Raw genomic sequence first — 18,859 nt, forward strand, 5'->3', positions numbered from 1 at the left:
CACAAATAATCCCACTACCTTTTAATATCATCCGATAACTAATTCAATGCCGATTTGTTGCTTTGCCCACTTACCACTTCAAAAAACATTGCCAGCTCAATGTGCGAGACGAGTGAGTTGCTTGAACATACACAGCAAAGATTCTAGAGCGCTGTTTGATATACACAGACACCATATTAGGAAAAAGGGGCAGGCTGATGCTGACCGATTTATTACACATCCAGAAGAATCAGGCATGTGATTGGCTAAGGACAAAAAAACAGGAAAATATACCGATTTTGTTTTATTAACATTAATTAATAAATGTTTTATTAACATTATTTCTCCCAATAGATAGTAAATAGATAGTTTTAATTGTCATCATTTACTCTCTCAAGTTGTTTTAAACCTGAATAAGTTTCTTTCTTCTGTTGAAGTTATTTGGAAGAATGTGGTTAACCAAACAGTTGATGTACCCCAGTGATTTCCATAGTATATTTTTTGCTATAGAAGTCAATGGGGACCAGCAACCGTCTGGTTACCCACATTCTTCAAAATATCTTCTTTTGTGTTCAGCACAAGAAATAAATTAATATAGGTTTGGAACAATATTACAGTGAATAAATAATGACAGAATTGGGTGAACGATCCCTTTAAGGGGCTGCATGTTTATTATTAGGGCTACTGTCTCTTTAAGACCTGTACGCGACGCGTCTAATATACACGCATTTGACAAAGAGATTTCTCTCAATTTCCTCGGTTTGCTTTCTATTTAGACATAATCAACTTTCTTTATGTATTTGTGTGTAACCTTGTGTGTATTTGAAAGTATTAGCGAAATAAGACTCGAAAGATAACTTAGTAACCAGGCGCTGTTAGACAGGCTTTTTTAGTGCATGTGCGCGTAGGGTGTTTTCGCTCAATAAAGCGCATGTTAGAACAGCGCATCTACAGTGAATGACATGTTTAACCGGCAAGGCTCTAAAGCACATGCAAATAATTAACTTTTGTGAACTCACTGAACTGATGTGTCCCGTTCCGCTGCGTTAACATTTGATGTGAGTATTTGTCGCGTTGTACACAAATGCTGTTGAGACGGAGGCGCCAGAACTGCAACTGATAGAATGCACGATATACATATTTCTACAAAAGCAGTCAGCTTGTTTGGAGCAAGGATCATAGCGCAAATTTGAACTATATCGATATATACAATATGGTCTAATTCCATATCACATTTAAAAATATATAGATATATTTTTTTATATCGATATACCCCCATAATAGTAATAAAGTTGTGACAAAAAAATTATCAGGGAGGAAAAATTTGAGGGGGCACGTGCCCCCTCACTTTGAATGGGCATGACGCCACTGTGTGTGTGTGTGTGTGTGCACTTCGCCGTCGGAGAGAAGAGAGCAAGAACGCGCAGCTGACGTTGCTTGGGCCGCTGGCAACAAAACGGACAGCTTTGGGATCGGAAAGACGTGAGAGACTGACCGACCGGTCACCAGTCCGGGCCGAACATGCGGAAAATCGGGTGATTCCGGTCCAGGGCCAGTCGATCGGTGCATCTGTATAGTAGCTGTTATATGATCACCGCACTTAAATACACCTGCTTAACTGTTCGTTTGCGCAAATATCCAATAGTATCCAGCTGCAGACCCGCAGCACCACCAGTTTCAGAACCCCAGCGCCAGAACCGGAAGTAAGGGGCGGAGCTTAGGTTCTAACACCTGCGCCAGGACCGGAAGTGAGGGGTGGAGCTTACGTTCTTAACCGAGTAACGCCACCTAACGTTTTGGAGCGTAATTTGCTTAGACACGAAACGTCATTATTACACACGAAATGTCATACTTTATACCCATTATAATGATACATTAAGGTATAGTACAATAAGCATTTAAAACATTGATTTTGTGTAATATAATTCTATATAGTTATCCGTTTTATTGTATTATGAGAGTTACTTCCTAATCGTGAAAATAATGCTTGAAACTTATGGTCATTTTATATAAAATATACTTTATTTCACAAGAACATGTGCAGCATGCATTTTTCTTTATGTAAAATAATGGGTAACACTTTATATTACGACCCGCAAACAACTGCGTAAGTAAACCGAAATTACGTGTGTACGTTTCTGTAATTATAGTGTACTTATGTGTAGGTATAAGGAAACAATATGTTACGTTTTGGGTAATAAAGGGGTAACAAGAAGATAAACAACCTGCAAATAACTTTGTAAGTAAACCGAAATTACGGTGTACGTTTCTGTAATTACAGTGTACCTCCGTGTAGGTATAAGGGAACAATATGTTAAGTTTTGGGTAATAAAGGGGTACAACCAGATATACAAGCAAATTATTTATAATGTAATTATTTTAAAACTAACAGGTACCTATTCTGTTAATATATTCCAGGCAAAAATTGTACATCTGTTGTTTTTTCTCATCACATTTTTATCACATTTCTGGCAAAATATGTTCTTGTGCAATGTAGTTACAGGGTAATTTTGACATATGTGGGTTGTACATTAAATATATATATTTTAGGTGTAAATTAAGGTGGTGCTTGTTACCCCCTTGTACTGTGTAGTTACAGGGTAAATACTTAATACTTAATGTACCGTACTTCAAATAATAGCCGAGTCCCAAATAGACGATTGTCTCTTTACACGCCTGGTGTGGCTGCAGGTCTGGGTAAATATAAGTCCGGTCTCAAATAGAGGTCGGGTCTGTTTTTTAGTTTCAGGTTGTATTAAATCTTCTAAAACCCGTCAGATCGTCCGCTTTTTGGCGGAATAGAATGACTGCTGCGCATGACACTGGGCGCTTAACGACCAGAGAGAGAGAGAGCCCCGGCCGCGCGCGCGCACTCTCACGTCTTCAAACGAGCACTGTCTTGCTCTTTATTTGTCACATAGTTATAGTTCATACAACGAGCAGTGACTCACTGTGTAATAAAAACATACTCTAAATATTATTTAAAAGGTGCAACAATTTTTAATATTTTTAAATACTTGCAAAAATAACCATGCTTGTGTCATTGTAAATAATTCCGCCCCTCCCTCACTTCCGGTTCTGGCGCTGGGGTTCTGGCACTGGGGTTCTGAAACTGGTGGTGCTGCGGGTCTGCAGCTGGATATATCTCCAAATATCTAATCAGCCAATCACATATGGCACCAACTGAATGCATTTAGGCATGGTCATAGGATATTCTGAAGTTCAAAATGATGGACAATAGAAGATTGGAAAAACGTTGCATGGTCTAATGAGTCTTGATTTTTTGCTGAGCCATCCAGGTAAGAATTTGGCATAAACACAAGGATCCATCCTGCCTTGCATATAAACGGTTCAAGCTGCAGGTGGTGGTGTGTGGGGGATATTTTCTTGGTACACTTTGGGCCTCATAGTACCAAATGAGCATTTAAACGCTAAAGCCCACCTGAGTGTTGTTGCTGACCATGTCCATCCCTTTATGACCACAGTGTTCCCATCTTCTGACTATACTCAAATGGCCTTCGGTCACCAGATCTCAATCCAATAGAGTACCTTTGGGATGTGCTAGAACAGGAGTATTTGCATCATGAATGGGACAGCCAACAAATCTGCAGCAATTGTGTGATGTTATCACGTCAATATGTAATCTCTGAGGAATCAAAAATCTCTAAGGAATGTTTCCAACCCCATGTTCAATCAATGCCACGTAGAATTTAAGCAGTTCTGAAGGCCAAAGGGGGTCCATAGCAAGGTGCACCTAATAAAGTGTCCGCTGAGTTTGTGTGTGTGTGTATATACCAACACACATACACATACATTTACGTTTACATATATAGTTTAATAAACAAGTTACTTACATTTTAGGGAAAATATGGCTAATATGGCATATTAAATATAATAAAGTTTCTTTTTAGTTACAAGAATTGGCCTGAAGTGAAGTGGAGCATCCACAAATAATAATTTCAGAAATAATGTTAATTAATGTGAAAACTATAAATGAAAATATGACATTTTAATTTGCACAGAACCAAATCAGCATCAGAGATGCTCATAGCTTTAGTCTTTTACATGCCTGTGTAAAGACAGGATGCCTCTGGATCGCATTTTTAAATTAGACTAGTGACTGGAATCTACTGTAAATTACTCAAGTGACTGTTCTGACTATGATTCCGTCATAGCCCAAACAAAAGCTCTCAACCCACTTCTCTAGTAAGTAAACAACTTCACCATTAACAAGCTCAGCACTTGATAGAGGGGCTGCCTGGAGTGGTAATGGTCCTCCACATCTATTGGATTAGAGAAAGGATGTCATTCAGTATTAATCTGTGGAGCAGTAGGCAGCCTGGAACACTAAGCACTCTGCTCTCTGTCTGCCTGCCTCGTCCCATTGTTCATCCTATGCTGAGGGCGCTGGAAAGAAACCATACTTCCCAGAATGAATATCTTCTGCTTCTCTCTGGTAAGATGTGATTCTGCTTTTCTTCTCTGTGGTTTGTTGATCGAAAGTGTGTGAATGAAACATGAACTGCTGGAGGGTTCAAAGGCAACATGTGACGGTGTATGAAGATCAGGAACCATGCTTTAGGAGGGCCTTTATTTTTGCTTCCTTATAGTGAAGAAGTCAAGTCAGTGTGTTGTGTATTAGGGCTTAAATTTGTAGCTCTTGCTTTAAAGATAAACTATTTATCACAATATCCAATTCAATTTCATTTCACTGTAAAAAATTAAATGATCATAAGTTATAACAACAAATGTTTTAAATTGCTTTAACTCATCAAAATAAAAATAACTTTTTTACAATATTCAACATTTCAGTTTAATGCAATTTAGGTTGAAATAACTTAAACAGTAAAAAATTTAAGGCAGCAACTTTTTTTTTTTACAGTGGTGAAAAATGTATCTGCCCGATGTTGTTTTGTGCAATGTAGGATTAATGGTGGTCTTGTGTCACTGAATTTACGCTGCTCTGATTTTCTGTAAGCAATATAATGCTTCTGGTTATTTGTTTTATCTTCTGCGCAAATGGATTTGCACTCGAATGCACTATACAAGGGCCGTTTACACGACAAAACGCAAAGTTTTTATGCGTTTTGGCTGATCATTTACACAACATTGCTGTTTTGTGGGCCTGAAAACGCAAACTTTTGAAAATGGACAAAAATGCGAACTTGTGAAAACTGTGACGCCCATGCATATTATGTGTTCAGTCGTAGGTACACGTTTAGTCTATAAACCTTATTCAAAGCAGGGCCATTACAGGTTTGAAAGCGAGGCTGTGAGGGAAAGACTAAAGCCGCGGACTGACTTAACGACTATAAGGCCGATTACGGCTTACGACTGATCATGCCCAAACGCGCCGAGTCAGAGACAATTGCGTTCAGTCGTTGGAAACAGTCTGTAAGTGTGTTCAGTTCAGTCATGGAATGTTTTAGCTAGTCATTAAGAGAGTCCCTGGCATTATTGTGTTTTCAATGGCAGAACAATTCAAAAACACATGAAATAACTGTACAACCCACTGAAAAGATGCATGTCTATCCAACACAGCCTCCCTTTCATTCCCATTTCATTCATTAAAAAATAAAGATGGCGCTGCTGTGAATAAGATCTATATGTGTAATGTTTCTTTACAAAGTGGCATCGCCAACTATTGGCCTGGCATGCATAATACAGCATTTTTTGTCGTTTTCGCAGATCCATGTGAACGTTGTCGTGTAAACATACCCTCATAAATCAGGGTTTTCAATGGGGTCTGTGACTCTTAGTGGAATTTGGTGGTTGTACTGCAATAATTATTTGATCTCAAACTATTTTTTTTTTTTTTTCAAAAATTGCTTTAAACTAAAATACAGCATTAACTTCGTTTAAACCAAGGCTAAAGTTGATAAGCTTAAATTAAGCTAAATTTTTCACATTTGAGAAAGTGAAATTAAAGTGTATCTATATGATCTGTATATGGATTTAGTTATATATATATATAACAATATATGCATAAACATTAATATATTATAAAATGCTATTTTATTGTTAATAAAGGCTTAAAATGCAACACTCAGACCTGGCTTCACAGACAGGGCTTAGATTAGGCCAGGATTATAGGCCTTAGTTCAATAAGGACATTTAAGTAGCTTTTATAAACATGCATTAGAGAAAACATTACTTGTTTGCATCTTGAGACAAAACAATGGGACTGACATATTTTAAGACTATAGCTTAAGCCTTGTCTGTGAAACCAGGGGTTAATTTTATATAAGGTATTTTTGTAACTAACAAGGTCCGTCTCTCTGTCCAACAAGGGGATAGAGACCCTTGTAATAAGTACACTGTACTTAACATTATTAGCTTATTAGTAGCACAGATTGTAAGTGACATGTTCTTTTTGTAGGAGGGCTCGATGGACAGCCTGTACGAGGCCGTGCAGAAGTCCTGTGAGGCTCAGGTGTACACCATCCCCAGCAGGTCCCACAGTCCAGCTGTTCTCTTAGATGACACCACCAACTGGAAGAGCGCAGGGCGTTCCATCTCCATGGTAACTATACAAATGACTGCTGGAATGTTGCATGCATACTGCACTGTCATGGGAAATGTATCAGCCATCTGGGTGCTCGCTATAACAGGGCTGTGGACATCATGAGCTTCAATTAAAAGAAAAGCTGCTGCTAACTGATTATACTGAAACCATATGGAAATATATTAACATCTATTTCAGGTCTGTTTGTGAAAGAGAAACCTGAAATGTTAGGCTTGTGTATTCTTGAGAACACGTTAACATATGCATGCATGTGATTTCACGTTAATACATTTCACAGAAAAATATACAATAATGTATCACTATACTGCCTCATACTGTATTTATTTTCAGGAAATTTCTCAGATCAATTCAGACAACACTAGAAAAAAGAAACAAAGGTGAGATCAGTCTGTGTTTTTTTAGTGAACAACAACAACAAAAAAGTTGAACTTCCAGTCAAAGTAAAAGTGAAAGGGCCCGTGTGGCTTCCATATAGCGACATATTGCAAAATGTAAACTCTCTTTGAATATTTGTATTTTGTTAAATGTTTTCTTGTGTCAACTTTCAGGTCACTACCAAAGTCTGTTTCTGAAAATGATGCTTTAGGTGTGTGATATATTTCGTCTTTCTTCTGCATCACATCACCAAGCTGCAATAATACACCCTTGTTGTCCTTGTCCTTTCACGCTCATAATTAAGAAACTAGCTTGACTGACAGGCAAACAAAGAAAAATATTTGTACAGTGTTTATCAGATCATTATATACATGAATGACAGGACAAACAAGATTGTCTAAATTTACTTCCACCGAATCAAGATTTCCAGAGTGAAAATAAGTAAAAGCATGGAACACTGGTGGACCTTAAATTAATAAATCTATAATTGTTTTGGTTTCCCTCCTGCAGATAATACCATCTGCACTAATTCTGGCTGGCCGGCTGCCAAAAAGCAGGAAGATTTAGTCCTCCTGAGGAACAATCAGAATGAAGGTAAAACCACTCTGAGGATTTGTAGGTTAAGCCCGACTAGATTTCATTTAGAAGACACACAGAGGCAAGCAACAGCCGCTTAACATTGGCCAATCAGAAAGCCTTATTGCGTCAAATCCCATTCACAGTGAATGGAGAGTGGTACAACACACACACAGTGTTGTGCAGTCATCAGCTCACTTAAAGCACTTGCTTGTCCAGCGTGGGATTAATTAAGAATCAGCAGGGTCTTAATTGTAAATAGGGCACTGGACTTTAGGGCACTGAGGACTTTCAATGACAAAGTACTCGGGTAGTTGACAAAATGTGTCATGGACTTTTTAAATCAACATTCAAGATTTTAGATTAAAGCTAGGGTATAGGCAATGTTTTTCATAAACACTTTTTCTTATACTGTTTGAAACTCTCATCACATCCTGATAGCAATCAATAATAGAAGTGGTCTAAATTTTACAAAATGTACATATATTTTCTGTGGAAGTGTCAAACCAAAAAATGTTCGTCCAGTCATTGCATTTGGTCCAGTGCAATGATAAGATGTCCTACCTGCCTGTCAGCATATGTATTTACATACCTTTGCAGACATCACACGTCATCAGCATGTTCCATGACATGAGGCTCTCACTGTAAAAAATTAAATGATCAATAAGTTATAATAACATGTTATTTTACATTAAATTAACTCATCAAAATAAGTTAAGCAATTTGCAATTTTTTTGAAGTTATACCTATAAGATCCAACTAATTATTTAAGTCAGTTTAATGCAATTTAAGTTGAAATGACTTAAACATCCAAATTGATTGTACTTAAAAAAATGTAAGGCAGCGACTTTTTTTAGACACGCCTAAAAACAAAAGTGCACCTTTTACAGCTCCTCCTGCACTAAAACGAGCTTATGCTGCATTCACGTCATATCGTATATTACGTAATTGAGAAATGGCAACCTGTTGCATTCTACTCAGAGCAGTTCACGTCCCCAGACTCGGATTTATGGGTTTCTATATCACCACAGAAATGAATAGCAGTCAGGTGGCACAAGTAAGAGCTCTGTTTACGTTCATTATTATTATAGGTCATTTAACGGCATCTCTAGGCACGTGACGCTTTGCAGAGTCTGCTCTGGCTGTACGTGTCCATGTGTTTTGGACGAGGTGTGACTTTGGAGACGCTCCTAAGGGAGGGTGGGATCTTATGCTTTCAAAGCTGGCTTGCTATTGCTAGCCTCTCTGAAATTGCCCACCCTACTTTTAAATGTATATAGGAGAGAAGTGTATATTTCATAGCTGGTCATCATTTCTTTGTCATTTTACTGCCGAGGAATCATTGTTTTGCCCTTTAAATGTTCCTGTGGTGTGACACAGGAATTAACACAGAAAGTAAAAGTACAAACACTTCATGCAATCTCTCATTTAATATTTTTTGTTTAGGTTCATAATAGATGCATAATGATGATTAAAGAAATGGTTTTAAAGGGAGTATAGCAGGACATGTCAACTTCCCACATGTATTTTATGTCAACTACCCATTTGTTCTATACATTCTGTCCACGTCTTCCTGATTAGTGTAACATAATCTAACTAGTGTGAAATGTAGTTTATCTTACTAGGGTGTTTTTTAAAATAAAAGACAATGTTAAAATATTTTAATCACTATTATTTTTAATAGATGATGAAAAGATTGTAACCTTGCACTAATCTGAATTTCAAATGGTGGTGCAACTTATGTTGTTAATAATGTTGTTGAACCTGTCTGTAATGCCCACATTTCCTTGACTAAGCACAGTAAAATATAATGCCGGTATTTCCCCTCGTCAAAATACGTGAAGAAGCAAAACAGGAAATGAGGTGCAAAGCCACATAACTTTTCTCGTACGGAATATACTATTTAGAGGTCTGCTTTGGTTAACATTTTTTTAAATCTTACCAGAGATTCTGTAATGACGTGGTATCATGTACTGAAGTCGTCTGCTAATAAAATAAATGGCTAAATAAAAAGCAAAATATTCATAGTGACTTGGTTGCTAAGTATTATTGCTGACTAATTCAATTAATGTGTTTAAATTTCAGATATAGTGAGAGCTGTAAGAAGGGCTGAAAGCCAGAAAATGGCAGACAGAATAACCAATTCAAGAAACATACAGCAAGAGATGCCTGTCCAGGTCAGAAACCGACATTTTATTTTAAACATTATGATTGAATTTTTTTTTTTTTTAATTCATGGAAACAATATATTTTAATGTAGCATTTTATCCTTTTCTCTATCAATCAACATACATACACACATACATGTTTTGCATTACTTATTCTATTTAAATTTCTCCTTCTTTTACTGTAGATTGTCTATAATGAGGGGTGTAATCCAAACCAGCTAAGCAGCAGACAGAATGACATGGTGAGTTCAAACCCTGTCCACCCAGGTCGTTTTGTGCCATCTGGAATGTAACTGATCATCATGTATTTATAGGGGCTGAAACAACAGTTGTCCACAAAAAGGGTATTGTGGTTGATTGTGTCTGTACAGATGGTTGGGTGTGGGGCACGTTCTGCCCATGTAATCCCTTTGCCTACATTGCATTAGATTCAGTCGAGACTGCTAAATTTGTTTTGTGTTCACCAGCATAAGGGCCAGTGACTGCTGTAAAATGGCCAAAAATGAGACTGAGGAGAATATTGTTAGCATAATGAGGCTGTGGAATAAAATACATAAAATGATTATATTTATCTTATATGTTTAAAATTATTGTATTGTATTTTATTTATATAAATTAAATTACCTTCAAAATTAAAATGTAACAATGTCATTTAACTATTTTGTCTGTTAATAGCCTGAGACAGAAAATGCAGAGATGACAAGAGGGACAAGGGTGAAAAAAGTAGAGAGGAAAAGCAGTCAAAGAGGAACTCCAACACAAGAGACAACAGGTAAATTAACATATTAACTTGATGCAATAGCAATTACTTTTGTGGTGCAACAAAGATTTTTATTTGAATCTCTGTGTCAATGTCACTGACAGACAATGATTTTTTTTAACGTCTATTGCAAAGCTCACATTAAAGGTGCCAAAGAAATGAAGCATGACATTGGGCAACAGTCACATAAACAGGAGACTTACTGTGTTTCTGCTGACGGGTCAAGGATCATGGAGACAGCCCGTTCTAGTAGGCATCGCTGGAGTAACCCCACCGAAACAGCTGTAAACTGGCTCCAAGCCTACAACACCTGTCAACGTCCCCACAATGAACATCGTGTCCACACCTGTGACTGCGCTACATCCAGAATCCCAAGTCAAGGAGATAAAGTCAACGTTCAAAACATGAAGAGAGACTCCTTGCCCAAAGGAGTGGTGCGTTCCTCAACCAATGGGGATTTCTGTGCTCCCAATGTAAGTCATTTTTGACATAAACTATCAATCAAAAGTTTAGGGTTTTTTTTTTTTTTTTTTTTTTTTTGAAGAAAGTCTCTTATGGTCACCAGGGCTGCTTTTATTTGATTAAAATACTGTAAAAACAGTCATATTGTGAAATATTATTTCAATTTTAAATAACTGTTTTCTATTTCTATTTATTTCTGTGGTGGCAAAGGTGAATGTTCAGCATCCTTACCTCAGTATTCAGTGTCACCTGATCCTTCAGAAATAATTTTAATATGCTGATTTGGTGCTCAAGAAACATTTTTATCAATGTTGAAAACAGCTGTGCTGCGTAATATTTTTTGTGTAAACCGTGACACATTTTTTCAGGATTCTTTTATGAATAGGAAGTTAAAAATAACAGCATTAATTTTAAATAGAAATCATTGTAATCTTAATATGAATTTTATCTCATGTTTAACCGCCATCTACATAAGAGCCAGAGGCAAATTCCTGAAGGACTGGGCAAGGTGGAGCCGTTCTCTGTGGGTTGGCTAACTTGGCTATATGAGCGGCCTGTTCGCATCTCAGAAAGCATCTAAAACAAACTGTAAAATAGGTGCTATGTTTATATATGAGTCACATATTTGAGGTCTATTTAACTACATCCTCGCCTAAAAAAAACTCTTAAAACTACATTTTGTAACACAACCATGGTAGGCCTAGTATTTTTAAAAATATGGGGGATTTGTTCGACTGCCATGACAGTCACCGCAAGCGGAGTGACACAAATGGTTAAACGGTTCCTAAACGCCATTTTCATTTGTCAGCAAAATCCTCTAAGTCCACAGAAACCAATCAGATGTCGCAATGGATAAGACACATGCCTTTGGGTTCGAGAGAGACCCAGGTTCGAATCCACTGTGAGACACCAATGTGTCCCTGAGCAAGACACTTAACCCCTAGTTGCTCCAGAGGCATGTGACCTCTGACATATATAGCAATTCTAAGTCGCTTTGGATAAAAGCGTCAGATAAATGTAATGAAGGTGTGCATATAAGTAGGGTTGCCAACTCCCGTAGCCTATTAGCCGGGACGTCACAAATATTGGGCCTAATTTATTTGTCCCGTAGGCTACTGGGCCTTGTCCCATTTATTTACTGCTACGCTGATCTAACCACTGACTGATACAACAGCAACACACAACACTTGAGAATGATCAAGACACCTGTCATCATCCAATCACAGCTCACGCGCATCAGACCATGCGTATAATAAACTCTAATTTGAGAATTAATTATTCTTTTGGGTCAAATCATTGTGAGATTTGAGAACAGAATCCTCTTCTGTCTGGTCCGGTTCGATCCTGACTCGCGCAAACAGCAAATCCCTTTCACTGTCCGGCCGGGTTTTGATTTCGGTAAATCAGTTTTGGTGAATTCAAACAACGTGATTATTGTTCATGAGTCCAACATCCAGCTACGCAAGAAAACATGAAATCTTCCTGAGGGAATAATGCTGATGTGATTTGCTGCTCAAGAAACATTTCTGATTATTATTAATGTTTTTTTAAAAAAAGTCAGGATTCTTTGATGAATAGAAGGTTCAAAGGAGATTTATCTGAAATAAAAAAGCTTTTTTACATTATAACTGTCTTTACTGTCACTTTTGATTAATTTAATGCATCTTTGCTGAATAAAAGTAGGCTATTACTAATTTCTTTAAAATGTAGGGTATTATGTTACAAAAGCTTTCTATTTCAGATAAATGCTATTATTTTGAACAATGGTTTAAACCTAAAATTGTGTGTAATGTGAATTTTTTGTGTGACCTTGAAACTCATTTTAGAATTAAATTGTAGGTTAAGCAAAACAAATGTGTTTATGTCTGAGAACCTTTTAAACACATACGAACCTGAAATGACATATACTGTGTGATATAGTACAAATATTTCGAGTGTCCCTTATTTTCCTGTAAAGAACCACAATTGTCCAGTATTTTTTTTTTTTTGAAGTTGGCAACCCTACTTATGAGCCGGCTTTCAATTTCCGAGCTGCAAGTTTTTATCATGTTTTATCCATGGTTACAGTGGCAATGACAGGATTTTGTGAGTAGCAAGTAAACACAACAGTGTTCCTTGTGCTGCTGTAAAAATCTTACAGAAACAGATGCGGCAGTATCTGAACTCATATATATATAAAATATAGCAATATATGTTGGTTCCATATCTCAAAGTCTCTTAGCCTTTGCAAAGCGTTTAATAAATTGAATTTCTATATATAGTATACAATCCGTCTAAGCTTTATTCGTGATATAAACCTCCCATCAAGTGCTGAATGCCGATGTTGTTATTGCAATATACAACTCTCATTGATTGTAATTTCCACACGCTTAAAACAATTCAGGGTAATGAAATCTAGTGTTTTCTAAAGGTATACACATAGACCGTGTAAAGTTTAATCCTTTCCTGTTTCCTGGCTTCTCATATGGCTATCTTGTAAGGGTGAACTACTACACTGTATCACTCTCAGATAACCTGAAGCTCTCATAAAAGGTTAGGAAGGGCTGTTTGTTTCCAAAGGCTTGTGGTGCTGGAAGAAATAGATTATAATGCTGTAATCCTGGATTTGGATTTTACTGCGGCCGATTGCACACGGCTGGATTATGCTGTTATTGTTTGTAAGGTTTTCTTGAACATTATTGGTCAGTTCATGTCTCATACAGCAATGCACATTAAGGTCTTTGTTCATTTAAATGATAAGTTTTTAATTTTAGTGCCTCTAGCGATGCCAACTTGCCAAGTGTATTTGCCAAAAATAATGATTTTCAAACAGGTTTCCAGAACGCTCTCGCTGTCTTCTATTGGCCGCTCAAACAAACAGTCACACCCCCAAACTCAAGCCCTTGGTAGACCCAATGTTGCTGGTTTTGGCTTGCTTATATTTGTATAAAGAGGCTGTGACCTACATGCTTTGCATATACAAAATACGTAAGACAGATGTCAGATAGAACTGGTTGTTGTGCAGTATTGCAAAAAATTCCAAACTAAAAGTTGTGAAAGCAGACGAGAAGTATTTCAAAAGCATGGGTCCACTTCCTTTGCGCGCAATGGAGCTTACTTCCCCTATAAAGAAACCAGATTTAGCAATTTTGGCAAAGGAATATTGATTAATAAGCTTTCACTTGACTATATTTATAGGTTTTCCTATAATGTGAAGTGATGTACGTGACAATAAACATAAAAGTTATATAAAAGACAGTAGAAGCACAGATTCTTGCATTTATTCTACAATCTGAGGGCCTTCATGAAATCGATATGGTGCAAGGAGGGATCGATTATGTAAAAAGCACCTCTATGGAAATTCTTTTTTTCTGTGTGTGTACACTGAATTTGTGTTACTCTAAATGACTGTGAAGTGGTAAACCACAAAATGCAGACTCAAGCCTTCAGTGTTTTTCCCCTGTAAAACTGATGCCTTGATAATAGACAGAACACGCATTGGCTCACATCCTGTGTGCTTTAAGGAAGTTCTCGTGCTCGGTTGTTCTGCTGAGGCATTGCAATTTATACACTTGTGGAGCTGAGAGAAGTAAAACCGCTAGTTTCAGATTAGAGTTTCATTTTAAGAAAAAACTGAACGCACATCAAGGCAATGCTTCAAAGGGCTGCTTCAAATGCATCAGACAAACCAAAAAGTCTTAAACCTAAGGTAGGTTTATTAATGTACCTTAACAATGGTAATATTTTGAAGGTGATATTATTTAGTGTTACCATATCCCAGTAGATCTGACACTGGAGGGGAAAAAACAACAACATCTTGATTCTTGACATCACATAACATAACCGAACAAGTATGAATAGCTTCAGGTCTGATCTGATGTTAACTCAGTTTGCTTTTTGTATGAGATTACAGGGATTTTTAACTTAGAGAAATATTTGTCATTTTCCTGTGGAAAAGCTGACAGGTTCTGAGCGGATTAGGAATCTATCAGTGTTTTTATCAAATTGAAAACATTACATTAAAATGATCAAGTACAAGCACGTCAAGTGCTGTTTAATGACCTGAAATGCATGATGACAAGGACAGTATAATTTTTGTTTTATACAAAGTAATGTACATACATGTGCTTTGATGTTATATCTATTCACTGTTAAAAAAATAAAAAACAGTTGCTGGCTTAAATTTTTAAGTACAATCAACTTGGATGTTTATGTCATTTCAAATTAAATTATATTAAACTGACTTAAAAAAATTATAATTATATTATACATTATAAATATATATAGTAAAATTATATTATACAACATACAAAAAAGTAGAAAATTGCTTAACTTATTTTGAAAAGTTAAAGCAATGTAAAAACATACGTTGTCATAACTTATTGATCATATAATTTTTTTAGTGTTTTAAATGTGCTCTGTTTTATTTACCTGACACAGCGATCCACCAGTTTTGGGAGATTTGACACGTTCAGAAATCAACACTCCCCTTCCAGACTTGAGGAAAATGGAACACATGAGGTAAGAAGAATTTGGATGAATAAGACACTTTAATCTGCTCTTAAAGAGTTTATGCCGCGTTATGATGCTATGCAAAACAATCAGTTACAATTGTCTAATTGACCACTGGACAGACATACGTTTTTACATATAGACAGATTAATAAAACATATTGTGTTTATTTGTGCACAAAACAGGCAGAGGGTGAATCGACAGCAGAGAACTGTGAGAAACCAGGAAGTCTGGGAAAAAAGATGAAGGCCATCTCGATGACTATGCGTAAAAGGATGGGCAAGAAACACGTCAAATCCTACTCTGAGGACATGGTGAGTCACAATGCAAGTTCCTCATAGAATTACTGACACTGATTAGGCAACTCCGTTTTTCATTATCCAAAATATCAGCAGTTTGTTCAGCCATAGAGGAGACTGGGGGTTGGATGACACATTTAAATGTATAAAGATGTATTATCCCCTCATTAGCCTAATTTGTATTATTATCTCATCTTATAAGCCTTATAAGTCTTATATAAATATAGAACTGGTTTCTATCTCTATTAGCTAACATTTGTAGGCCTACTTTTGTTTTTACTCAGATTTTTTTGGTATATTAGTACCTTATTACCCAGAATTGTACCCAAAAATGATGACCCCCCCAAAAAACGAACCCATGTAGCCAAACTGCCCCAGTCATCCCATTCAATCTGCAGAATAATTCATAGGAATATCCAGACTGATATTTTGATTGGTGCAGGGTGATGACACTGAAGGAGAAACGGAGAATGGAAGTCCAGCAGAGAAGAGCTCAGACCGCACCAGCAACTCATTAGAAAGCCTCAACAGTGGACAGAGCTCGTCCAGTAAGAATCTACACACATGTGACTGAATTACAAAGTGTTTTGACATTGCAATCATGCTCTTATTGTTTTATATATTTATTGGCTCAGGTGGTGTGACCAGCAATTCAGATGTATCCAGTAACAGAGATAGCCTGAAACTGGAGGAGGAAGTGCCCTACACGGGACATTTCTGTGGACGAGCAAAAGTTCATACAGACTTTGTTCCCAGCCCATATGATACAGATTCCCTCAAACTGAAGGTGAGCTGAATTAATCAGCACAAATTTAAAACATAAATTGCCAACAGGAAGTTAATGATGTCGGTGGTCTTTTTTAGGTGGGAGACATCATCAGCATCATAAGTAAACCACCGATGGGCATATGGACTGGAATGCTCAATAATAAAGTGGGAAATTTCAAGTTTATTTATGTGGATGTTTTGCCCGAGAAAGAGAAGGAGGAAGAGGATGAGGCCCCGATTATAAGACCTGTGAAAGTATCCAAGAATCCACGACCAAATACACTGCTGGAGTTATTAGAGAGACTGCATTTAGAGGTATAACCAGACAGGACATACATACACATGAACACACATAGAGAAACATAGAAACATCAAGGCCTATCGCGAACAGACCGAGGGGGAAGCTTAAAGGCACACGTTTTTTGCATACGTATATTCACAACATTTTTAAACTCTCACCCTTTGTACACACCACTATATATCAATCCTACAAAAAAATCGCTCAGCTCCCATAGAGAATGATTTGAAAATGCCTGCTCATACAGTATCTACTCCAATGGACAAATATGTTTAGAATCAACTGCACACTTTTTTTGGCCAGATGTAATGTAATTTAAATATTTCCATGATAAATGTCCATGAATTTGTCCTTAACTGGACAGTTTTTAGCTGTATTAGCTGTATAACTTTTTAATGTTTCAAATGTCTTTTGTCTCAGGAATATGCATCTTCATTACTCTTGAATGGCTACCAGACAGTAGATGACCTCAAACATCTGAAAGAGAGGCATTTGATTGAGCTGAATGTGACTGATCCAGAACACAGACACAAGTTGCTTGCTGCGTCAGACTGCCACTATGTCACAAGCAGTAAGTGTCAATGCAACCAATTTGATTGACAGCTGGGGGCCAAACCATATTTTGGTTTTCACTGTGTCCATCTCAGGAAACATTATGTCAGCAAGCCACAGGAAGGGCATAGATTCTGCTATCTTTGCATCGTCTATTTTTGTGTTTGGATGAAATTCTGCCTTTTTGAAATACTAGAGTTAGACTGTAAGTCATGTAATATTGAATGTCACAACCTTATCTGTTTTAATTTAATCCATGGCACTCTGTGCGGTCAGGAACAGACCTTTCCAGGATTAATTGCTGTTTGGATGTGGGCTCACTGTGTGAGCAGGTGGCACATGGTTGGGCTGCTCTGGCTACTATGAGTGTGGGATAATAACCTGGAAGACATACTGCCATTTAATTAACATTAATTTCATTTGGGTTTTTGCACAAACCTGATTTGATTGGCAGAGATTAAATTAACGAGCAGGAGATTTAACCTTTCTGTGCTTTGACCTACAGTAGATGGAGAGGGAGAGATGAAGGGCGATGAAGAGGAAGACAAAGATAATGACTGTCCCAGAGACTCAGGTTGTTTTATTCCAGCAGAGTGTCCTGACAGTTGAGAGGCACTCACTAGTTATTACCTAATGTCTCTCTATACTGATATAACTATTGGTAAAGCTACAAACAGACACAGAACGATGTTTTCTTTTGTTATAATATGTGTTAGTCTTTCATTTAGATACTTGTGCTTTGTCTTTACACATTTTTGTTCAGCTTTGTGTTGATGTAACCTTTTTCTGTTCAATGTAGATGTCATTTGAACTTTCATGCTACCATACTTGTGTGTGAGGAACTTTTACAAATGTTTATCATGACTGATTTATGTATAATAATATTATAAAATTATAAAAAATAAATTATTTATTCTGCAGCTTTCTCTTGTTTCTAATTTTGGAATAGGTACACATTGATACTGCTGCTAAAATTCAGATCATTAACTATTTGTTTCTCAAAATAACTATTTGGTTTTTTGAAACAAGTCTGTAAGAACTGAGAACAGGACAGGCACAGAGATCTTATTATATGTATATTTAATTATATTAATGCATAGGTGCGTCATAATTAAAATGACAGGGCACTGTAGCAAGTCACTTTAAAAAATGTTCCCAATGTTTCCATATGATCAATTTTACTACTATCTTGTAGCATGAAATGTTAAATTAAGTTTGTGACCACTTTTATGCATTTTACTTCTCTGCTCTAGAAAATATAGTATCAGATCAGATACATATTATAATAGAGTGGAGAAATATTTTTATTTGATTAATAATACTACACTTTTTGTAAATGCAGGTCTGCCAAGAATTAAATATTTTAAAATGTTACAACTTAATTTTGAGATTGGATTTAAATGTATTATTATTGTTATTGTTGTTTTTATCATAACAATTATTTGTTTGTTTGTACCATACATACTTAAAAACGCACTTATTTTCTTATTTCTTTCTCTTTATAATTAAACGCACTGACTTCCTTCACATTCCCTTGGTTCGAACAGGAAATTGTGCAAAAGTCCGTTTGCGTTTTAAAGTGCATTTTGGGAAATGTAGTTTACA

At 36.7% G+C, this 18,859-nt stretch overlaps 1 protein-coding gene across 3 annotated transcripts; it reads left to right on the top strand.

Annotated features, from left to right (window-relative positions):
* Positions 1-4,230: 4,230 nt before the first annotated feature.
* Positions 4,231-18,174, top strand: samsn1a (SAM domain, SH3 domain and nuclear localisation signals 1a). 3 transcript variants are annotated; one of them, XM_077208173.1, is made up of 16 exons: positions 4,231-4,435; positions 6,359-6,502; positions 6,836-6,882; positions 7,054-7,091; positions 7,391-7,474; positions 9,542-9,633; positions 9,810-9,866; positions 10,300-10,396; positions 10,520-10,857; positions 15,266-15,346; positions 15,523-15,651; positions 16,079-16,184; positions 16,266-16,423; positions 16,501-16,719; positions 17,123-17,273; positions 17,760-18,174. In XM_077208173.1, the coding sequence occupies exons 1-16, from the start codon at positions 4,412-4,414 to the stop codon at positions 17,861-17,863; spliced, it is 1,869 nt and encodes a 622-aa protein (XP_077064288.1). In that variant the 5' UTR covers positions 4,231-4,411; the 3' UTR covers positions 17,864-18,174. The 3 variants fall into 3 exon arrangements, with proteins under 3 accessions (XP_077064288.1, XP_077064289.1, XP_077064290.1); XM_077208174.1 differs by having other exon boundaries at positions 4,238-4,435; positions 16,272-16,423; XM_077208175.1 differs by lacking the exon at positions 4,231-4,435 and adding an exon at positions 6,180-6,227.
* The last annotated feature ends 685 nt before the right edge of the window (positions 18,175-18,859 follow it).

The sequence above is a fragment of the Siphateles boraxobius genome, unplaced genomic scaffold (assembly GCF_051911475.1).
Source record: "Siphateles boraxobius isolate OS27281-9 unplaced genomic scaffold, OSU_SipBor_1 6, whole genome shotgun sequence".
Lineage (NCBI taxonomy): Eukaryota > Metazoa > Chordata > Actinopteri > Cypriniformes > Leuciscidae > Siphateles > Siphateles boraxobius.

Bases quoted from the DNA above. Each gene is read 5' to 3' on its own strand.
- samsn1a (XM_077208173.1), top strand. From the start codon at position 4,412: ATGAATATCTTCTGCTTCTCTCTG. The intron at 15,652-16,078 runs GTGAGTCACAAT...TGATTGGTGCAG, and splicing joins AATCCTACTCTGAGGACATG to GGTGATGACACTGAAGGAGA. The intron at 16,720-17,122 runs GTATAACCAGAC...CTTTTGTCTCAG, and splicing joins TAGAGAGACTGCATTTAGAG to GAATATGCATCTTCATTACT.